The following is a 24645-nucleotide window of genomic DNA, read 5'->3' as shown; positions in this document are numbered from 1 at the left end:
TCTATTGATCATAAAGGAATGCGGCAGCCAGTGATGTTCCGCCCGTGATATTTTGCGAGATCGGAACTTGACGCGCAGCTAGGTTAAAAGCTATGGCGGACATAATGATGATGCTCGGGCGGAACACTGACTCAGAATGTGGGGCTCATTTCAGACATTCAGGGAGGGTTCGCCATAGTCAACATTGGACTTTTCGCTGATAGACTTCGAAACTTCAATGAGTCTCGGACAAAAAGTACCACATTTGGCGCCTATATATCCATTCAAGGAGCTCTCAACCACTTCTTTTCGAAGTCAGGGTATGCATTTGAAGTTAGCTTAGACCATTTCAGAAATACTTTGTCGCAAAAACTTGTTCAGTGCGTTCGGCCAGAAGCGGAACTATTGGAAATGAAACAAACCGTTCGCGGTGCTTCCTTTTCTTTTTGAAGGACTTGCACTGTGAGGGCTACGGCGGAGCGGGGCATGCCCATTATGCTCCGCCTGTCAACGCCACCGCGGCGCGCCGTTCAAATTTGATTTTGGGTGGTCACGTAGACGCCACTATTTCTTATTTTGAACGAGGTGGAGATGAAGCTCCCCGTCCCCGAAGAGGTCCGACGCCAGACCAGAATCGACCCCATACCGAAGAACATGAATCCCGAGTTCAACAAGGGAAGAAGAGCGGCGAGGGCCAAGGCTCTCATTGACCAGCATGCCAACGACAAACACGCGTGGTACGTGGACGCGGCCGAATGCCAACGGAACGCCTTCGCAGCGGTCGTCATAGAGGCGTCAACCGGCGCCACGAGGACGGCAGCGAGCGTGAGAAGCGCCGGAGCGGAACAAGCGGAGGAGGTAGCCATCGCCCTGGCCATCGCCGACGCAGACTGCCACACGGTGCTGAGCGACTCAAGAGAGGCGGTGCGAAACTTCGCCAAAGGCGAAATCTGCAGGGAGGCTGAGCGCGTACTGCGAGCGGTCAAACTAAAAGAACAAAAAGTACGACTCAAGTGGTTCCCGGCGCACGCGGGCGACGCGTCGGGACGCAATGAGAACCATAATGAGACGGCACACGCAGCGGCGCGAGCGCTAACCAACCGCGCCCCAGCGACAGACCGTCCGACGTGGTTCGGAACCAAGGACCACATGACGGATTACAGTGAAATCACGAAGGCCTACCACCTGGCTCGCAGGACTCTCCCACCCCCGCACTCGAGACTGAGTCGAGCGGAGGCGGTAGTACAGAGACAGCTCCAGACCGGATCGCTACCGAGCCCGAGACTGATGAAACGTATGTACCCCGAGACATATCCGACAGATATGTGCAGAGTTTGCCGGAGGGAGATTGCAGACTACACGCACACCTTGTGGGACTGCGTCAAATATCCAGAAGATTCAAAATCAAGAACACTCCCACCGCGGCTCGAGGCAGCCGCGAAGAGCTACGACCGAGACGATCAGCTCTGGGCCGTCCAGCGGGTCCTCGAGGCGCTCGAAACGCATGGACCCAGCGAGCCGGCAACGGCGAGCGGAGACCCGCATCGAGTAACGGCGACTTCGAGGATGACGTAGGCCCTCGTTGGGGCGCGCGCGCGCCCATCTGCAGGCATAAATAAAGTTGTCTCCAATCCAATCTTATTTTGGCGGCTGCTTCGCGCCCAAACGCGATTGTCCTCACCAAACCTCAGTGAGCCCAGCTAGCGCACTCTTACAGCACTATGAGGTGGGCGCGATATCTACGCTACGTAGCAGACCGCAGCTACATGCAACTGCCGCGTTTGCTTTGTGCACGACAGGGCTAGAGTGCGCGTTTACGCTCATCTGCTTCTGTCTGGCTGTGCTACGGGATACGGACCGGATTTGCTCTGCACCAGCTTGACCAACGGATTGTAGCCACACCAACTTGCGTATTTTGAAGCGCTATAGCTCAATACAAAGCGATGCCTATCAAGGCGTCTAGCCAGGAGCGACCTGCAAAAGTGAGCGCGTGCTGGCAGGCCTGCATGTGGAGTGGCCTTAAGTGTCACGTTGTTGGAGGCTAAGTTGAGTGTTCAAAATCACCCAAAATTAGCGAGACCTAACGGCTACGTTTATTCCTACGTTGGTCGCCGCGGCCGAGCGTGAGAAGACGATAGTGCACTTATTGCGGAAGTGCGTAATTATTCACCAAATTCTAAAGCAGATTTTCGATCACTTCAACCTGTTTCGAACGCGACAGCGTTAAGGGCCCCATGTCGCAGAAAATCTGGCGTCGGACGTCATTTCGTCAAAAATGTTTTCGAACCACCTATACCCAGGCCCTCCATGTGACTCAAGGAAGCCACCGAACTAATTTAATTTTTCAAGCTAAAATACCTAGAAAAATCGTAAGGTACGGCTACACACAACCTACAGACATGACAGCGTCGGATTGTAACCTAACTATACGAAAAAACATAACTCTGTTACTCGAAAACTCAAAGAAACCCCTTTCCAGCGTTTCTACCACACATAGAGCAGCCACGGCGCCCGCCATTTGCGACTGCCGGTGCGTGAGTATATCTGGGTGGAGGGGGGGGGGGAGTGAGGAGCGGCGCGACCGGTTCCTTGCAATACCTATAGATGGCGCTCACCTATGCCACATCGCGGACTACGAAAGAGGCCGCGTTTCTACCAGAAAGCCCGCCTTCGTGCACAGCGCTCGCGGCCAGTGTTTCTTGGTAAACATTACGGTTGCATACGCTTCAGTTGCCGGGAAGCTTGAGAAGCAGTCAGGGATCTTTGAATGCTTTCGCGTTCCACTCTTAAAGAAGAAGCTTAAGCATCCTCTATCTTTCAAACTGTGTCAATCAATATACGCAGTGACAGTAGGATCAAACGCGCTGATCGAAACACCCTACTTGTTTGATGTCGGCTGTTTTCCAATAGCAGCCGCGTATGGGAATCTGCTATATTACAAAATAAAGCGTCCAGAAAAGAATCAGGAGCAGGCTTCTGTTGAAAAGGCAGTGTTTGAGAAAAAGGTGACTTCCCGCTCCGTTTGCGAGAACCACGTGAGGCGCACGACTACGCAATTTGGCTGAGAAGCTCACAGTAGTGTATGCTATCCGTTGACGTGTGTTTTTTCCCCAAGCCCGAGGGCTATTTCAGGGCTTCTTTAAGAGGAAGCTTTAGCTTGGGTGCTCCTATCTATATAGATGTAAAAGGAGAATTCATTTCTCTCGGCAACCACTACACCAAATTTGACGAGGTTTGTTGCATCTAAAAGAAAATCTTAAAATATAGTGACTGTTGGTTTGGTATTTTTCATTTAGGTTGTCACTTTTTAATAAAAATTGGGGAAAATCGAAAATTTTCACAAAACGAGACTCTCAAGTATACAACACTGTAACTCAACAATGAAAAACAATACCGCAATTCTGTGAATTGCATCTAATAGTACATCTAAAGCGCAAAAAATTGCTACGTTGAACACGAATGTAAAAAAAATTGTACTATGGAAATACAGCTTTTACAGAACCCTCGTACACAACGTAACAAATTAACGTAAGATGTAAAATTACATATCGAATTTGTTCGTTTTCAATGATCTAATGGATGACGTTTACAGAACCGTGATATCTGTTGTTGATGCGGAGCTATGAATTTGTAAACATTGTACTTCTATTTTTTCAAACTTTCCAATGTTTGAAAATTCTTGTAACATAATTCAGGACCTAAATCGAAATTCTCCTTCCAACAGTCACTATAATTTAACTTTCTCTCTCAAATGCAACAAATTGCAATAAAATCAAGGGGTTATCTCGCAAAAAACGTCTTTGCGTTTTACATGTATTTGAATAGGCCGCGTAGGAGCTGGGCCCGAGCTAAAGCTTCCTTTTAGGGACCATGACGCGTTCCTTCGGCAATTCCCACTTTCATATTTGTAACTGCGAGCAGAGGGCCGAATATGGTTGTACATGCAAAAGAAAAAAATTCACCAACGATTACGATACTTCCTAATGCGAAATGTGAGCGCAGCTTTCCAGTTCGCGGTATATTGAGGCACAGAATTTCAGAGGCGGTTGTATCTGAGTCGTCAATCGCAAAAAGCTTCATCTGAGGGTCAAGCGCGTCGGCTTTTATACATGACTCGTGGAAGGTTTCAGTGTCATCGCTGTTGCCTCTTGGATTCTAGAAAGTAGCACAAGATTCGCGTCGCGCATACGATTGGATTAGAAAGCAAACACAAACCATGGCAATCGAAACAAGCGTGAACGAGACCAAACCAAGCGGGTCAAACAAGCGTGAGAGACAGGTGACGCGAGCCGACGATACTACGAAACGAGTGGTCCTGCTGATACCAGACACGAGTACGCATCGTGCGGTCGGGCGGCTCCACATGTAACCAGATATACGCGCGAACGTTACTGCAGCAGCCGCTCTCGTTAGTTTTCCCCGTACGCGGCTCGCATCTTCAATCTGCGGCTCCGCGTTCGCTCTTTGATCTTTCGCTGTTGTGCTCTTCCGCTTGGTTACGCCGCCGTTCTCCACAAACACCAATCATTACGAGCTGCGCTCTAAAAAGTGGGTTGTGAGCGCAAAGTTTTGCCCGAAATGGCAATTTGAAATCGCTAGCTCTTAACTGCACCTATTGACAGCGACCGCCATTTTGGCAAGGCTGTGTGATGTCAAGAACTGAGAAGCCACCTCTGTGTAGTTTGCCTTGAAACAGTTCGACACCACGTCGGACATCTTTTCCCGCATGCTCTAGCGTCCAACGGTGTGGCAACGGCGACACGACTGAATTGTGCGCACCATCCGTTCTCTTGGGCGTAAAAAACAGTTGCAAACCGCAGAGATAAGCTGAGACGCACAAGCAATAAGAAAACGACGGATGAGAACCATGGCATATCTACAGACCTTGCAGTCACTTCCGGTGTTTGCAGTACACAACAACATGGCCTTCGAGAGCGGCTTCCTTTACACGAGGGAGCCGTTTCCGGGGGTGCCCATTCACTTCGTCACTACTCAGTGTCACCAGACAACGTCATGGTTCAACTACGACATAAAAAAATGTAATATAGAACTGTTCTACTGCACCGAATGAACTCAAGCTTTGCCAGCTTTTGTCGGATGCGTACGGTTTAACATGCAATGCATAATTTGGGCTCGAAAACCTGTTGTCTTGTACACTATGCGTGAAATGTTTAATCGCTGTTATAAGCACCAAAAGAGCAAGGGTGGTTGCTTGGGCTAGTTGGTAATTCATGATCAAAAATAACTTGCAGCGTGATGGACAAGGACAGCGATAGACGACATACACAGCGCTGACTTCCAACAATATTTTATTGCTTTGCCACATCGTGTGTATATAAACAAAAAAGGCCATGCGCAGAAAATGTAAGACAGTCGCATGGGGTGTTCTAACAGCTAATCACTGAACTAAGAGCATGGTAACCTGAAAAAAATAAAAAAATTAAGCATTACGATTTCTATCTGCTTAGATACATGACTTCACCAGGGGTCAGCGCGATAGAGGGGGCACTAACGCAAATACTACCAAGTTTTCTGATGAAATCAGCTTCCACGATTTCCCGGCAAAAAAGGACGTTCCACGTCCGCCGCCAAGGTCTGTGAGTGGTGGCGCTGGCTAACACTCCCAGTGTTCTACTAGGACACACAAATACCCAATAAAGTGGATAGGGAAACAGCGCCGCGGTAGCTTAATTGGTAAAGCATCGCACGCGAAATGCGAAGGTTGGGGGTTCGGTTCCCACCTGCGGCAAATTGTTTATTCATCCACTTTAATTTCCATTAATTTATCGTTTCTTTATATCATTTATTAAGCACAAGTAATTTCCCCTATGTTGTCCTCGGTGTCAGTGTATGTTGGCTTCTTATGATATGACTAATAAAAATGGGGCCCTTTGGTTAACCCCCTTTCTTCTCGTTTATTACATAACGAGGGTCTAGAATGCGGCTACATTGATGCCTTCAGGTAGCATATGTGGGTTTATTGACCAGTTGCCTTCCCCCAAAAAGATCACGTTCTCGTGACGCCTGCGGCAAAAAGGACATTCCACGTTCACCGCCAAGGTCTCTGAGTGGTGGCGCTGGCTAACACTCCCAGGGTTCTACTAGGACACATAAATACCCAATAAAGTGCATGGGGAAACAGCGCAGCGGTAGCTCAATTCGTGGAGCATCGCACGCGAAATGCGAAGGTTGTGGGTTCGGTTCCCACGTGCGGCAAATTCTTTTTTCATCCACTTTAATTTCTATTAATTTGTAGTTTCTTTATTTCATTTATTAAGCACAAATAATTTCCCCTATGTTGTCCTCGGTGTCAGTGTTTGTTGGCTTCTTACAATTTCGATATGGTGATACAATGCCCTCACCTGACTTTCCTTCACACACGGAAGTATCAGTTGCTATAACGGCCTTTGTATCCAGGTGTGCAAGGTGGTCTTCCAAAGTGCTATTCAGATATTTAAGATGTTTAGCACTATTTGGAAAATATCATCAAATTCAGTTTTAGTGACTTGAACCGAAGAATTTAGTAAGACCACCTCGCATTGGGGAACATTTATTGGGTCCAATAGTTTTTGTACAATAAAAACTTAAGGACAACGTGAGCGATACCACCGATAATTAAAAACGAGGCCGATTCATTAATGAAGCAGGGTTCGGCTAGCTTGTATTCCATTGGTTCAAACATCACTTAGCGTAAATAGACAGGGACCAGAAGAACGACGAAGGCAAGCGCAGTCTTCGTCGTTCTTCTGGTCCCTGTCTATATAAGCGCTGTAAGTGATGTTTGAATCATTACTGAAAACATATTGTGACCACCTCTGTGGTGATGCATACATAATTGGAAAAGTTTGTGTTGTTAAAACCAGAAATCGCATGAGAAGAGAAGGCAAGCGTGCTTCTTGATATATCATTAGCGACAAACTTAGGAAGCCCAAGACAAAGTCCTAATGCGTTTCGTTCTAACGGAATCAAAGGCCGAATTTTGTATGCAGGTCTGCCAGAAAACAAAACGCAGACGCCGAACTCTATTATCGGGCGAACATACATGGAATATATCATAATGAGGGCATGCCAACGCAACCCTGATTCATTGCTCCTAAGTCTACGCAGCATTCCTACTGCGCATGTTCCCTTTAAGGTATTATGCTATATATGCGAATTGAAATTAAGCTTTTCAGTGTACATTACATACAAATATTTGAGTGAATTCACCTGTGGGATACTGTCTTGTCGACAAAGAATTAGAATTTTGCAGCAACGCTTTGAGGTTGTTGTTTACACGTCCTTATCCACATTTTTGCCCTTAAATGGCTGCTGTAAATTGGCTTGGGATGTGGCGGGAGTGAGAAGGTAAGAGAAAGAGTGGGGGACTTAATTATCTACATTATGGGGTCTGATGCGAACATTCCAGGCCACGAGGGTCTTCCTTTCTGCGAAAACGCTGCACGAGGAAGGGAGTAAGGAGGGTGCCAGTCTGTACTTGCCGGAGCAGAACCCGCTGCTGACGATTATCAGCCTGGGAGGGAAGGGGAAGAATTGACATGGGATTGGACGTAGTGAAAGTATAGCTGCGCCGGTGGCGCTTGGTTTCGGCTATTGCTTGCATGGAATCGTACCGCTGACTGTGTATTTCTGCGTCTTCAGGTACGTTGTTCAGGGACGCTATAACGTAAAACAATTCCAAACGTTTCTATTCCAATTCCGCAGTCAGCCCACAGCCAATGGTGAAAAACTTTTTTGGACCAACCCCACTTCACCTGTCTGTCACGCGACGTCACGAAACCCGCAATAGCTCCCCATCTCATATGGCGTCTACACACCGATTATGCATGATTTGACTGAACAGTAGAAAAATAGTTATTTCTGATTCAACGCCTTTTCGCCATTAGCACTCGGCTATTGGTCAAAAGTTTTCAGGCTGCACCCACTTCACCTGCCCGTCACGCGACGTCACAAAACCTCAAAAACTCACCGCGTCATTGTGAAGTGTACGCGTTAAAGATAAATTAACATGCCGAACAAAACTGAATTTTATTCTGAATAGCCAAAGGCTCCGAAAGGAATAAAATATGGCTGCCGCCGATCGCTCAGGCACTGGCTACTCGCATCTGCGGGAGAGCTTGGGTTTATTTGCGTGTAATAAAACTTTTTGCGTGGCCGCGTGACGTTTTCGAGTACTTTCGGCACGTTTACGACCTCGTTCTACCAACTATTCTTTGCTGAGTATCCATTTTAGCGTCATTCTGAAGCTTCCGTTGCATGCCGCCGCAGTTGTTGACGAGCCATCGTAAGCTAAGCCAGGGAAAATGGACCAATTACAGACGCCGGCACCACCCTCCTCATTTGGTTATCGATTTTCAGTGCAGTGGCTCGGCCCCGTCGGATCCCTCTCCACTTGAGTGTGCTCCTCGCCTTTTGTAAGCCAATCAGATAAGACAGTCCGCTCAGTGTAGGCAATGTTATTCGTTTTTCAGGCAAACAAAAGTGATTTCTTATGAACGAGGAGAGCGTTTGATTGGTCTGTTGCGACAACCCTGCGGGTGACCGCCCGATGCTTGCGTCGGCGGTTACGCAAATTTGGCGTCAGGAGATTTGTTAAGAACGGCCCACTGAAATGCCAGGTTTAGCTGTCAGGAATGGCCTGCCGAGGTGGCAACGTGCAAGGTTTGCCAGCCAGTTGCGACAGCGGCTGCAAAGTTTTCTTGGAACGCCACCGCAAACTCTAGCCACGGCGTCACTACGTCGACTGTGTGTGGACAAGAATACGCGTGTCCTCGACTCTCCGCCGCTGGAGCCCAGTTTGACGAAGCAGGCTTTGTGCCTGAACCAGCTACCGCGGGCCTGATCTGCTATGAGCGGGGGAGTTGCCGCGAGAACGTCTACGGAGACCTCTTCCCACGCGCCGATAGCGCTGACGTACAGAGAAAAAAGGAGCGGGTAAAAGGCAAAAAACGAACAGATTTTTGTCCAGTGAAACACAATAAGAACAACAGTTTTACTGACTGTCGTATGGGTGTGGTTTATAAAATTCTCCTTAGCTGTGGCCAGTTCTACGTAGGGCAAACGTGACGGTGTATCAATCAGAGGCTAATGGAACGTAAAAGGTCTTTAAGCGGTGGATCGCCTTCTAATCTTTCGCTACATTGCCGAGATTGTAACTGCTCGCCAGAGTTACATGAATGCACGATATTCTACAGCCGTAAGAATGAAGATACGCGTCTTATGGTAGAGGCATGGCATATCTATAACGCTGGAGGTGCGTGCGTGAGTCAGCCTTCAATTACTTTACATAAAAAAGAGATTAAGTGCCTTAACAGTTATCTCTCTCGTAGGCCGGCATGTGTACCCGACTGACACGTGGTGTTACCATTCCTGAGCATGTGCAGATGAGTTTTGTGTCGTCTTTCTTTTTTCGCCTCAGTGCTCCTTTCAGTTGATAGTCGGCGTTCGTGTTGTCCACTTCTCTACTCTTGTGTCATGTCTGCACGCCTCACTTCTTTTTTGCATGATGAATCCTTACCAACCAACTCAGCTTTCTGTCGTTCTAAGCTTCACTTCTTGTACGAGAGTCCTTACAAGCTCTAAAGGCATTTTCAGAGTCCGTAAACACTCTGTAGTGGTGCTTAGCATCTCTTGGAAATTTGTTGGCAGTGTGTTCAGCATGCTTGGCAAAATCTAGGATGGCATGCAGTTCTGCCATAGAGTTGGGAACAACATGTCTAGTGAGGTAGAGTTTACTGCCCCGTTCGGTTGCTTCCATATCTGTCCACACCGTAGTGAACATTGGCTCCTCATCTGGTCCTCCGATAGAACCATCCACATGAACTATATGGCACCTGCCAGAGTGGTCGTTTTCTTCACGTAGTTGGTGCGTATATTTCATATGGCATTTGGCATGGGCCTGCCTTCTTACCGATTGATCTTGTCCAATGTTCTTCGGCAGTGGCTTGGAATCCGCAATGGGTACGTGCCCCCAAGGGGGCGATATCCGTGGAAGCACCGGAAGGTTGGAGATGTCATGCCCAATTTTAACCAAAGTGGCCCTTGCTGCGTTTGTGGACTTGAGGCGTGCCAAATGAGTATGCTCGTGCGTTGAAATAAGATCAGCGATGTCACCCAAAACGCTGCAGCTCTTGAGTGCAGGCAGTGGTGTGTAATTTGGCAATCCTGTCATTACTCTCCTTGCCTCGTTGTTGAGGCGTTCTGGAGTATGTAGGGAAAACTAGGACGGCGCTTTTTCATTTATATTAGGAGAGGTCAATGCCATCAAGGCACAATTCTAAGCGACTCATATAGGACTATAGAACTTGGCACAAAGCATGTAAATCTACCGATGCAGCGAAAAAGGCTGTCTCATCGGCGTATGCGTACATATGCACATCCTGTTGCAAAGGTACAGTACTCAGTAATACTTTAAACAGCAATGGCGATAGGACAGATCCCTGCGGTAGACCTCTTGACTGTTGACACGTCAATGAAGACAGGTCCCGTAGAGAGCAGCAAAATTCCCTGCCGTTTATAAATCCATAAACTCACGCGACAACATAATTTCGCAGACCAGTATTTTGAAGCGTATTGTGCTGCATATCTTTCTGAGATCGAGCTAGTTAAATACGACTTTCTAGGTAGACATGGCCACACCAAATCGAGCGCCCATGTTTGAAGCGAATTCGGCATGGGCTCAAAATCATGTTCTCTATCAGCGAATTATGCATGCGGTCTTGTAAGATTCTTTCGATGAGTTTTACTAAGTTAGATGTAAGAGATATTGGCCTGATTTTGTCTAATAAATAAACGGCACCATGCTTTTTTAATAATGGGACTACTTTGGCAACTCTCCATTCCGAACAATTAGCCGAATTTTTCATACAATAGTTTACAATCGTAAGTAATGCGCGCGATGATATGTTAAATAATTTTTTTGTTATTGGTGTAGTAATGCCATCGGGGCCTGGCGCTCAATTAGGCAGCTGGCTTAGTATATATTTCAGCTCCGAAACCGTTCCTTTTTCGAGGTCTTCACCATGAGTAGGCGGCGTCGCGTGATAGGGCAAAAAATTGATTTAAAGCGACATTCTGGACCTATAGCGATTTCTTCCAGTACTTTGGCCAATTCGCAGGGTGTTGGAACCACACGGTCGACCTTTACTTGTGTCGGAAGGACCTTTTTAAATCTCCGAAATATAACGAGTGCTTTTCTGTAGTTGGCCTTTGAAAAAAATTCGAAGTGCTCACAATCAAAGTTATCTTTCGCATTTGCAACAGTTCTTTAAATGTTGCTGCCGCGAATTTAGTCTTTCCAAATGCTAGGACACCTGTTTTCAACTAGTTTTTGCAGCGCTGCATTTCTTATTTTGTGATCGCGTAAGCACTGATCGTTCCACCAACAGTTAGAAGCAGTGCAGTGAACATTGATTTGAGATTTTGTTAGGCGATCTTTTAAAACACAAAATAAATTTATGGTATTTGCTTCTTGAATATCCCATTGCTGTTTCGATAAACCCACGTGTGAGTGAGTGAGTGAGTTAGAACTTTATTTAGCTCCTGAGGGGAAATCAATCCGGTGGCTCCGCCCAGGTCGGGGCCGGTAGACAGAGTCCTTCGGCGACGGCCCGGGCCCTCTGGACAGCCTTGAGCTGAGCTATGAGCTCTGTGCTTCTGAGCGCTGAGTCCCAGGAGAACTAGTCGGGAAAGTCTGTGCTCGCGTTGGCAGGGCACAGCTAGAGCATGTGTTCGAAGCTGTTGTATTCGTGGCAGCAGTGTGGGCATAAAGCCAGGTGCAAAACATTTCTGAATGTGCCGAAATTACCGAAGGTATTTGAATGAATAGTTATTTTAGTCAATGGGCATACGAGCTCAAAACGTATAGGAAGATGGCCACTACTAGTGTCCCAGTTTATAGCAGACCGTGTGTGGAGATAGACAAATCAGAACAAGCGAAAGTGAAATCTATCCATCGTGATCCGGTGGATCACTTCTAACTCCTCTTCCTCATTTCCTGAGGTATGCCCCACTACTAGCTCATGTCTAAAACCAGCGAGGCGTCAGAAGAAGGAGAAAAGTTCGTTCCACCTGAAACCGCGAATACGTCTAGATGTGCACGCATGTAGTGCAGGACGCCTGAAGCATGAGCCGCAGCAAACACACTTCGCTGATGATGGGCGTGCGCTTGTGCTCAAAATTCGCTCGACCAGCTGCGCGGCAGGCCCGGACGAGGACTGCCCCATTTTCTGCAGCAAGTGGTACATCTGCGGCTGCTTTTGTAGTGTGCGTGTGTGTGTGTTGTGTGAGTGTGTGCGTGCATGCGTGTGTGTGTGTGTGTGTGTGTGTGTGTGTGTGTGTGTGTGTGTGTGTGTGTGTGTGTGTGTGTGTGTGTGTGTGTGTGTGTGTGTGTGTGTGTGTGCGCGCGCGTCTGTGCGTGAGTTCTCGTGTGCGTCTCTTTTTGTATGCGCCTAGGTGGTGTCTGGTGCGGAGCCCAAATGTTTGTGCCTGTGTTTATGCCGATGTGTTTGCATCTGTACGTGTTTGTCGTCAGCAGACCAACGCGTTGTTGTCAAAGTGCACGAGTGACATAATTGTAGTACCTTTCGCGGGCATTCAAAAGAAGAAAATTGTATTAATTTAAGATATTTAAATTCTAGTGCTTTACATGGCAACATCACGATATGGTTATGAAGCACGCCTTAGCGGGGGACTCCGTATTAATATTGACCAGCTGAGGCTCTTTAACGTGCACCCAATGCACGGTACACGGGTGTTGTTGCACTTCGCCCTCATCGAAAGGCGGCTGCCGCTGCCGATATTCTATTCGACGCCTTCGGGCTTAGCAGGGCAACAGCAAAGCCACTACGCCTCCGCGGCGGTTAGAAAAACATATGGACATGCCCCAGAACTATCCTCTGAGCGTAAACAGAGAAAGCCCGAAAGCCTTTTGTATAAGCATATTTCTCACGACGTGTTTTTATCCACCTGCATACTTGGCGTAGAAAAGAGAATGCATGGCAGAAAGAGCCTAGACGAGAGGGAGAGAGATGGGGGCCGGAAATGCAGAATAGAATGGCGAAGGAATATAAACTCGACATTTTTTACGAAAGCTCTATCATACCATACCAGTTTGCAAGAAGCCATGACAAAAACAAATCCGCAAAATGTTACTCCTGTAACGCGTAAAGGCAAAAGCCTGTTGCACACTTCGTATTACATTGAGTTATGCGATCGGTGCTGTCAGACTTCTTGAAATACATAATGAACTGCAGTGCGAAGTACACGTGTGGCAGGCCGTTGTCTGCGAGCTTCGGCCTCCTCTATACGTTGCCGTCTCGCATCGTCCATGCCCGGCGAGCTGCAATAGCCAGTGTGGCCCTGGAAGAGGAGCTCCACCGCGCGCTCGTATAGGGGAGGGTCAGATTCGCACCAACGACGTTTCTTTTCGACTTTGCGTTGAATCCTCTTAGCAGGGGAAAGGAACGTTCGCGGTCGAACACCTTGCTCCCGCCGCTTCGCACGTCACATCTCGTTTCACGCTTGGCGAGCATGCTCAGCTGCAGCGTTCTTCCCAGGGAGGTATGCGACGATGCACAGATGGTCCGTATGCTTGTTTTGACCTTGTTCTTTATTGAAACGTGTGCTGTTCTGTGTGTTGTACGGGGGATTTCAATGAATGTGAGCACTGTTCGCTTCAGTAGCTGAGCGCTGGTAGCCTCTGCCTTACGGGATACGAGCCAGTGATGCTGATTAAATTTTCAGTACCACTCGACCAGTCGCGGCGTTTTCCTTTCTTCTTTTTCGTTTCGCATGAGCCCTTGAAAGGAACCACTTAAGGAATATGACATGTTAAATTAAAGGAAAATATTTTTTAAACCATGATACTGCGCAACATTGTATGCTACCGCAGCAAAGCAGTGTGGGTTATGTCAAAACAAGTGAAATATTGCAAAAGGACAAATAACAGATAACAAGCATGCCATTCGCCTGCTAGAAATGTTTAATAAGCTGTCCAAAAAACTGTTTCCATTTTTTTGGTGGGAAACACATGTTTTAACAGCTGTTAGTAATCTTCAGTAACGCAGAGTACACAATAGTGTGCTTGAGTATGCCCTCAACGTCGCAACTGTTTACGCATTAACGAGTTGTCAGACCCTTGGATAGTAATGAGAACGCTGGTACTGACATCATGTGACAATTAGTCTGACTGACAGAAAGTTTTGCATCGGGTCAGCGTTACCGGAGAACAAAAAAACTAGGGTAATCAATGGTATTCTTGTAACAGTACCAGGTTAGTCTTCCTTTTCTCCTGTTCTGCCGCTTTTTCCCGTTCCTATTTTGCACTGAATGATGAGATGTGCCATACTCTTCGTAGCATAGCCTCGGCACCTATCTGTCGATGCCCTCACTTCACTCAGACCACTCGCAGAAGGCGCGGCGTCCATCGTAACCTTTATATACGAAGCACACAGAACACAAATACAGGCCCTTGGCAGCCTCCTTCATTTTCTTATTTTTGAACATATGAAAAAAAAACCATATGGCAGGAAATTCCGACATGGCATTTTTTTTCTTGCGCCTATTTCGCCTTCATTCGCAGCTCGGTGCGCGTTTGCGACGGCACTCATCTGCAGAACAAGGCGCGCTGGTCGCAGCCGACGGCGCTCGCAAGCGGAGCAGCTGCGCTCCCTTTTCGCGTGCGCAAAGGCCAAATGACAGCTGTTTTACGACTGCGTTCTTCGCGAGGCCTCGTTCACGGCGATGGCAGCCAGAATGACGATCATGAAGTGAATGCGTCTTTCAGGTGATATCTGTGTACAGTTGCTTTGATTTGTTCGTCTTTGATTGTATTAATGTACACTCACGTTCTTTGTTATTCAGCAAATTTGGCTGCTTGTCCCCTGTACTGCGAGCTTAATTATTTGTAAGTACCTTTCTTCAAGTTTCCCGTAACTTCGTGGTATTGTCGTCCGTGTACGGATTTCATCTTAAAAGTAATTAATTTCTTCCGTGACACGTGGCCAAACCGCGATTGCAATATGGGACAGGCCGTGGTAGGGAACTCCGGATTGCTATGACTACCTGAGTTCCTTTAACGTGCACCTTAGTCTAAATACACGAGCGTTTTTGCATTTAGCGCCATCAAATTCCGCTGCCGCGGCCATGATCTAACATGCGACCTCCAGCTCAGCAGCGCAGCGGCAGGTACAAAATATATCTTATTAGGCCATAAACATTTATTGATCGATTTATTGATTCATTCATTATTTTATTCATTCATTCATTTCATTTGTTCGTTCGTTCGTTCGTTCGTTCGTTCGTTCGTTCGTTCGTTCGTTCGTTCGTTCGTTCGTTCGTTCGTTCGTTCGTTCGTTCGTTCGTTCGTTCGTTCGTTCGTTCGTTCTTTGATTAATTGATTGAAATGAAGCTAACGTGTACGCCTTTGAAGTCTCATCGTTAAGCGCATGTGATAAACGCTGTGAAGCATCGGTCGACCGTATGACCGCATCAGCAGCAGCTTCCATGCTGCGAGACCGGAGGGAGTAAAGATGAACGGTATTAGCTTAATGCGAGTGCGTTGCTTAGACTGGCATACGTAAGTTATTTACCTGGCTCGCTATTTAATGGTACAGCGTTTTCCCACGAACTGCGGTTCAGTTCGAACCGATTTCCCTGGAAATTTTTTGAGTAAACCTGAAAAAAGATACAGTAACACTGAACCTCAAACGCTACACGAATAGCACACCGTCTACCAGCCAGAAATTTGCATGTGAGTCACTTGTTGCATTGCGCCTATCTGGTCCCCTCATCAACAATATGAAGGAAAATTTATTTGAATCCGTTCAGAAGCACGCCACTTGTTTTGTGGCCAAAGAATACGACAGCATAAATTCTAGTGTCGCTCGCATCAGCTCATATTTGCCCCTTCGTTCCATAAAATCACGCGGAACCATAACCCTCCTTGAACCATAACCCACCTCTGCTTGCTTCATATGTTCCAGTCAACACGCAACCACCTTCCCCCATTCAAGGCCCTTTCGCACGTCGAGTTGTTTGCAATGATTACAGCTCCACACACGATTTGGGTCTCACCCTTGCCTTAAACTAATCCGCTTTGCTACATGCCATTGAACTTTGCAACCGTTACCTGACGCCATTGTTTGTATTCGTGACGACAAGAATTTGAGTGGCGAATTAACATATATTTATGAATGACAACCTACCGCGATTACTGGATAGCTCTTTTCAGTGGAGTTTTGCTTACTTAAGTAATGTAGGACGTTGTACCTTGTGTCCTTTTCCTTTTCATTTCTTCCGCATGACCAGTGTTTGCGAGATCCCTGCTTGTTTATTCTGATATTTTTTATTTTGTTTTAGTTTGGTGTGGTAACTACGGCATAAGGTAGTGCTCTTCTTCTTTTATAACTACTTTCTGTACCCCCTCACTTAATACTCAAACTGTGGAGACATTGATGCATGTAAGTACAAAAAAAACCTCGACAAATTGACCTTTTCTGCTCTAGAAATTTACCAGAGCCATTTTTGTTACTTTTGTCTTTGAATAAACGTAAAAACGACCTAACGCAGCCTCACCAAACGTTTAGAAATTACTCTATCTTAGCTACCGGCGATACCATTCTAGGCTCAGTGAAAGGCATCCTGTCACATGGTTTAGTGTTGTCTAGGTATGTTTGCTGTCCAAATTACCAGTCTATGCGCGCTATTCATGTTTAAAAGAAAAAAGTTAGAACATTTTCAGTGTATAAATCAAAATATTGCACCCTTTCTTGAGGTACATTATAGTACTCACCATACTGTGACTACATACATAATAGAAAACCAAATAAAGGTATACATTACTTGTGCTAAAAAGTTGCATTTAGACTTTTAACCAGTGAAAATTAACAAAAGTAGAGGACATGTAAACTGTCTGATAGAAGCCATCAAGCAATGCGCAGCCATGCGTTGATGTACAAACTTTCTTTAACCTTTTTGTTTTATTACCCATCTCCCTGTTCGAGATTCAGTTCCCTTTACGCACTTACCGGAGCAAATATCTAGTAGACAGGCGGTCTTCAGACAAAATAACCATTCTATCATGTTATTGTCCCTGCGACTGCTGCAAGCTCACGCCACTATTGATGTGGATGAACGCTGCCAGGGCGAGTGGTTACCCAGGACTCGGAGTCGGTCTCGTCGAGGTGTGCGTTAAAACGATACTCTAGCGTTGCATTGCCATGCCAAATTGCCGCCTGTGCAAGTGAGGAGCACGAATGGTGTGCGAAAGTAATCTGTATCACTAACTGTAATATAACGCCAAACTTCGGAAGCACAATTTCAGGCGTACGAAAAAGCTCGAAAACGGACGTCTTCACGTGATTTGGGTTTGCGCGGTAGAGTTGTCTACGGGTGGTGTACGACGCTTACATTGTCTCTGCTGTTACGGCTCACGCCAAGGGAATGCCCGACAAGGGGCGTACCACCCAAAATATACATGTTCAAACTCCATTTAAAAAATATAAAATTACATTCTGGTGTTTTACGCACCAAAACCACTATCTGTTTATGAGGCGCGCCTTAGTGGGGGACTCCGGATCAATATGGACCACCTGGGGTTCTTTAACGTACATCCAATGCAAGGTACACGGGCCTTTTTGCATTTCACCTGCATCTAAATGTGGCCGCCGTGGTCGGGATTTGATCTCGCAACCGCGTGTTTAGCAGCGCAACACCCTAGCCACTATGCAATCAAGGCGGGTACACTCACGCATGCAGAGAACAGCAGAAACATTGATGAAAACCATATGCTGGCCAGGTGGACATCTACTTTTGCTTCTCTTTGTTTCTCCGTCTAATATAATGATACTTCGCAGCGTAAATAAGAACTAAATAAACGTTCTTTTATCGGAACACAACTATAGGATGGCTTGGCTTAACTGTTTGTAGATAACAACTAGGCTTCACCCATTTTAACTGTTTCGGTTCCTTCTGGCAACGTTTAGTGTTATTCGCTACTGCTCGTTACTTGAATGCACTTAACACTTCATCGCCACAGCAGAAGTAAAACGCTTTCAGACGTCGTTGAAACCTTAATGACGCACGCGTTGTCGTCCGTACAATACTTTTTATAGATGTACTGAAACATCCAGCGCTCCACTATTTGGTAGCTTGCAAGACACAGACGGTCGCTGCGTATGTCATTTATTTTTTACAGCGAAAGCTATAGATGACTAGCCTTGCGCAGTTTCGATTTCTAGCAGAATGTTTTGACACTGACAGAAAGTGACGACGACACACACTGTCTTTTCCTGTCCGTGTCAGAACGTTCTGCTGGAAACCAATTCTGCTATGTACAACCAACGAGCTCCGGCAAGCACTATTCTGAACTTCCGAAGTTTGTTTCGGTGTCCTGCAACAGAAAAAAAATAATGTGGGCCGATCCTGGGGATAGTGCAGAAACCTTCCAAGTTCAATAGCACATACGCCTGTAGGCACGGAACTTGTAACACTTCCTTGAACTATTCTTATCATACGTGGTACCCAAAGCAGTTCCAGGCACACGGGTAAGGGCAGATGTTTTTGAAAAAGAAATGTACAGCTCAGTTGTGGCTGAACAACGCGCCGAACGAGGAATTGTGCATGAACATGCTCGAGACGATCAGCATGGCCGAGTTTCTCATTTCACTAGAGACGTCGGTTCTGCAATGGGAGTGGACGCAGATCCACCAGCACACACACACGTGCTTCAAGAACAACAAGAACTGCCGGTTCAGCCCACCGTTCATGCCCAGCAGGAGAACAATGGTGATCGTTCCGTACCCACCCACCGAGAAGCGCAACGAAATCTATAAGCACAAGGCACGCAAGGCCAAGTTTCTAGAAACGTACGCGGCGTTGGTAGACACCGTGTACGAAGTCATGCATGAGTTTCTGGGCAAAAAACAAGTGAAATCGGAGCAGCCATACATTGACATCCTGCAGTCGGGACTGGCGAGATTGTGCATCCTCATAGAACGCACCGTGAAACAGAAATGGGTGAACGTGTTCAACACTCAGGCCGGGCCGGTCCTGAACTCCAACATGCACATTCAAGTGATCCTGGATCACTACGCGTGCGCGACGTACGTGGTGGATTAGTGAACATGGAGGATCGAGGTATGTCCGACGTGCACAAGTTCATTGTGAAAATAAAAATGACAAGTATTCCACCCTGTGAAGATGGAGTGGCACCGAAAGCACTCGGCTTTCGCTGCCACTCCATGGAATGGTTGTCCTTTTATTTCATTTATTTAATTCGTTTTCACAACATGGCGTACACATTTTGAAAGGGGCGAACAATAAAACCCTTCCATAACGGCGTGAAAAAAAATCTAGGTCCCCTTGGCATTGACGGTATTCAAGCAAAACAGGCCAGGACGGTAAAAAGAGAACAATAATATTACCACGATATTTTTACGAATACGTTAATAGAACTGAAATAACGCATTCAATACAGAGACATTTATGATGACGCATTGGCAGAGTGTCTCGACAGGGTGCTTTGTTTATGAAATATATGTGTGCTCTGTATTAGTAACATGGGCATGTGAGTTAATAAAAGAACGCCTTCATTCTACGGAAGGTTAGGTCTAGAACATCCATGTCTACTTTGATGTGTGCATTTTGCAGTCGAGGCAGGTATTCCTTAGCATCTGAAATCTGTAATTAGTATTTCATTTGCCAGGAAAAGGGCAGTGATAATCATTGAAGCTCATAGTATGCACCACGTCTGTTTTGTATTGCAGGCAGATGAGTGACCGGAGAGGAATCTAGCGACCGACATCGGTCGCGAGAGCGAGCCTTCGCCACCATCGCAAGCCACAGCTGCTACCGCCGCCATGTTCATTAACCGGCGCTGCGGTCTCCTGCTGGGGGCGGTTGTAGCGGCGGTTGTCGTCTGCTCGTGTGAAGCAGCGCCGTCTACCTCCGAGGTAATGAACCCCGAGGGCAATGAAAGCGCGGTGGCATTCTTTGGATGCACTAGTCAATGTCACTGAAATGGAATGCGTTCCGCGGAGTGTGCAGTTCATGGTCATCTGAGCAACCTGTACAATTAGACGATTTCTCAGCTCTTGACAATATTCGAATGTGTGACCGCGACAGCGGGTGATTGCGTACACGAAGACTTGCTTACCATTCACGTATGTCACCTACATATACGCAATGAAGCTCGAAAAAGGTACGCAACACTGTCGGTTTCCACATTACGCTAGTAGGTATACACAGCCTTTCAGACGCGACGATGCCTTAATCTGAGCTGGTACAAAGCTAGCCCAAGACAAGGGAATATCCTGCGTCGCGAGACCCAGAAGAAGTTAGCTTGGATGCATGGTGTCGGTGTTGCGCGCAGGGTACAGACGTACACAAAGGGTGCAATATAACAGCGGTGCTAGAGCTGTGCACAGTGCGACAGCGGAGTGTGTACGACGAAGTGGCTGAGGTGTGGCCCGTTCAAGTGGGCATCCCTTTATGTTGTCTTGATAAGCGTCGTCGTTATTCAGATGACTCTATGGCTATTAAAAAAGTGCTTTTTTTAGAGAATACCCAAAATAATGATGACAGAGTGCATTGACAAAGCTGTCCGGTTCCGTGTACGTTTGTATTTAGGCTATTCGAATGTACAGAGGCTTTACATTATATACACAGGGTTTTTTTTTGTTCTTGTTAAGCCACACCCATTTTTCTAAAGGTCGCCTACAGCAGATAGCACTATTCTTACGCTTGATCTAAATTACTCGATGAGGTGGCTATTACCTCAACCAGAAATCAAGATATTCAATTGAATCATACCATAATTACGCTAATTAACTTTGTAATTAGTTAGGTTACGCCACATATATCAGTCTACGAATTCTAACGGCTGAGTTCGCACGGCGTATCCACGTGGAACGAATTCTGTAGACACCACCAGTTCCGAGATATTAATTTTCAATGTGTCTGACGAAGAATGGCTCGTTTCTACATTGAAGCAAAAATGCAACTGTATGTGACTTGCAAGTAACTTTCATATATATATATCCTGTCGCTTGAAGATACTCAAATTATTTTTTTTAATTCCGCCTAATTATGTGCGTACTATTAGTAAAGCATTCAACGTCTCTAATGTTATAATTAGACTAACAGTGTAAATAAGAAAATTGTAGAGCAACATGATAAACTCCTCATACAGCTTTCTGTTGCTCAACACCTGCCACATAAAAGTGTTTTTCGAGCGCGAAAGAAGCTCGCAAATGCACGCGAAATCGGCGCGCGACTGGCCGCTCGAGGCACTGTGTGTATTTGTGGGCTTCTTTCACGCTCGGAAAAACACTTTTATGTGGCAGGTGTTGAGCAACAGAAAGCTGTATGAGGAGTTTATCATGTTGCTCTACAATTTTCTCTTTGAAGCCTTTAACCTAACTATAATATTTGAGAACTTGACTAGCTGTTCAGGACAAATTATTTAATTAGGTAGAATGGAAAAAAAATTATGTATCTAAAAGCGACGCCAAACAGCATCACCTTACTGCTGTCCAGCTAGGCCGCATTTGCATATTTTTACACTCTGGCTAAAGTTCGCAGGCACACCCTGTATATGTGGCACTTCCCAGCACCTGACGCTTTCCGGCCGTGTATTATCTACATTCTGCAACTGCGCTCACGAGCAACCTCAACCACCACACTGTTCCAATTTTATGCACGCAGGGGACCCTGAAAGGCGCCGGGCATGGTGCCTCCACACCCCAGAGCACGACCCTCATGGTCCTTCCCCCTGAAACGCTGCTGGGGCCGACTGCCCACGACAACGCCACCGCGGCCAACGAAACGATAGCGCACAACGCGACGACTGCGCTGCCTGCTACCGCGAACCAAACTGTTCCCGCCACGGTGCCAAACACTACGATGCACGAAGGAGATGCCGTGCTCCACTACGGCGATGGTTCTGGCGGGGGAGTTGTGAAGAAACCACGACGTGAGTACTCAACCTTCTGCTCCTTTTGGCCCTCTGGGAACATTCTAGATAAAATCTCTCTCTCCATAGCGCCTCCTCCTCTCACACGACTCGGCATACAACGAGACCGCGATGATAAAGCAAGGATAAGAAAAAAGAAAGCAACGGTACCATAATATTGACACATGCATACTGCGTGTTTCTTGCGGCCGATGCACGCGGGCGCCGCGAGGAAGACGACGAACGCTCGCTGGCTCTCGAGCTGCCGGCTGTACTGGCCAGCGCTGCATTCTCCTTTGTAAATACTTTCCCATTAGTCACCAGTGCTTAATCTTTAGTTCGCGTAACAATACATATAAGAAGTCTTCATTTTGCACATTTTTGCCCATCGTCGTTTCCTGTCGTGATGCCATCTGTTCGCTATTACCAGTATCAGCCACTTGCTACGACGGGTCATGAATGACGAATTGAATCGAAGACAAGGGAATCCCGACATAGCAGGGCTCCCACACTCTTTTTGCCTTTTTCATTAATTAGCAAACTATGAACGACATGCCGAGCATTGAGAATGCCCGTTACTCCTCGTCGGACAATATCTCGTTAATATAGATGGTAATACAAACAGTATTAACATCAGGATATGAAGCACAATAGTTTCGTCGAAGGGTATAGCCCATGCGCCGTCTACACAAAAGAGTTAAATTTTAATACATAAAGACAGCATCAGCAAAACTTCAACGCTCAAGACTAATTCGGCCTAAAATGAAAATACTACCCACGTACAAGTAAAGCAGCACAGAGACATTACTAAACATGTCGGCGTGCGTCCGCTGTCTTATGCTCCTCTATTTAAATGTATTTTTGGAGCACGCTACTTGTCCAGGGAGCGTAGTGTCACTTCCTGACAAGTAAAATTTCTTCAATTTACACAGCTTTACTCAAAATAGATAATTTTATTTTTTACTCTAGTACACCTCTTATCAGTACCAACGTGCAACAAGAAAATATCTACGCCTGCCGTAAGGGTTATCTTAGGCCCTTTTGCCAAGGATACGTGGGAAGAGGGTTGCGGAAATGCAGTGTGGGAGTACTTTGACAGCACTTAGGACATGCAGCAGATAGCGCGTCATGGTTAACTTCATTTCGTACTCAGTTTTGTTTGTTTAGTTGCGTGCACGACTTCAATACGCGCGTCGGAAGCATGGAAAACAGGGAACAACTTTGCTGCCGTCCCTTTAATGTCGTCCTGACTTACGCTTCTACATCCTCTCAGATTATCCATCAAAACTAATCTATCCCCCTTATTGATGCAATTTTTCCTGGCCTAATTTTAGTGCTAACCTTCCAAAGATCTCTGACGTCTGTCTCAGGACATTGCTACATGTAAAATCTAAGGAATTCGAAGAACTCTATTAGTGACGTCATATCTCAAGCCACCATGGTACGGCTGATTTAGCAGCTTTTTTTTCTTTTTCTTTTTTGAGGTTGAATCTCTCGCCTATTGCAAAATTGCCAACTGGGATTTGTAAATAACTTCTGTTTACCATGTTTCCTGTGAGCAATGGCAGATTGAGATGAATAATTGACTTGCAGACAGGCACGGTGCATCTAGTTACCTAGATAAACTCAGTATGCATAACGAAACCGACGACTTTATTCTTTTTTTTTTCGCACAAAGTAAAAGCAATGCATCAGTGGTACTAGTTAGATGTTCCTTTGTGAGAGGGACTCGAACCCTAGTTAAGTAAACCCCCGTCAAGTTACAAATTGCAGTGGACATTTTTACATCAGAAGATACATTGAACAACACAGGAGACTCCTATGTCGATTGTAGGTGCTAGCGTTAGCTGTTGTGATGCCATCAGTAGCGTTCTTCCAATTTTCCAAATTAAGTTCGTTAAAATGTCCCAACACGCATGTCAGAAAACTGACGAAGATAAACGCTGAAAATACCTGTGAAAAAATTCCATAGATTATGCAAAGAGGTATGTTATGATGGAAAATAACCGGCCGTAGAGCATAAATGAGCAATCATTGAAATTACTGCAGTGAAGTGGTTGCCGATTTTGATGCCGGCAGCGCACAGAGCAAAGAAATGCACGCAGCTAAACGAACGAAAACTGGAGATAAACTGAAGTGCGCCATGATACGCTATCAGCCAATATCCAACGTTCTGTTAAAGTGAAGTGGCTCTTGTGTGTGCGATCTGTACAGACAATTCGTCAAGTGCTCCTAAATGTCTCCTCTCAACCTTATTCGCACCTAGTGTTCACAAATGGGTTTAAGATTACAGTAAAGGAGCCATTTTTGTTGTTCATTTTTTCTTCTTTTGGCCCCTTCTAGTTCGCTCAGCAAACAAGATAGGAAAATAAATTCATTGATGCAATGTCAAGGAAGGCGCACGTAGCACTTAAAGCTTGTAAGCAAACAAGAAAGCGGGGCTAGTTTGATAGAAGTATTGTTAGGCATGTTTTACAAGCGCTAAGTCCTGGCATGAAAGAGCAAGATATCTGCAGACCAGGAAAAGTTTAACGTTCGTCGAAATTGTACGTTGCTCTGCCTCGCCCGAATGTAGCTCCGGTAAGTCTTTATTTCAGAAAGATTTGTAACATGTCTGCACTTCCCATTCTCATTGCGTCATTGCTGGGCGTAACAACACCCTGTGCACCGTCCGGGATTACTGTCGACGGTCACCACTTATTACAGTGCTGTGA

The 24645-nt window shown here is 46.2% G+C and overlaps 1 protein-coding gene across 2 annotated transcripts in view; it reads left to right on the top strand.

The window, feature by feature from the left end:
- The window catches only part of LOC135916754 (uncharacterized), a 50889-nt gene that overhangs the window by 13883 nt on the left and 12361 nt on the right, over positions 1 to 24645 (top strand). The window contains exons 1-3 of one of the 2 annotated variants that reach the window (XM_065450204.2): positions 14746 to 14764; positions 19746 to 19931; positions 21685 to 21952. In XM_065450204.2, the coding sequence (XP_065306276.1) occupies positions 19839 to 19931; positions 21685 to 21952 (361 nt within the window). In that variant the 5' untranslated portion in view covers positions 14746 to 14764; positions 19746 to 19838. Of the gene's footprint in view, positions 1 to 14745; positions 14765 to 19745; positions 19932 to 21684; positions 21953 to 24645 lie in introns of those variants that run through there. The other variant, XM_065450203.2, reaches the window with a different exon arrangement.

The sequence above is a fragment of the Dermacentor albipictus genome, chromosome 7 (genome assembly GCF_038994185.2).
Source record: "Dermacentor albipictus isolate Rhodes 1998 colony chromosome 7, USDA_Dalb.pri_finalv2, whole genome shotgun sequence".
In the NCBI taxonomy this organism is placed as follows: domain Eukaryota; kingdom Metazoa; phylum Arthropoda; class Arachnida; order Ixodida; family Ixodidae; genus Dermacentor; species Dermacentor albipictus.
The sequence above is the reverse complement of the archived record's forward strand: the minus strand, read 5'-3'. Positions and strand labels throughout refer to the sequence as shown.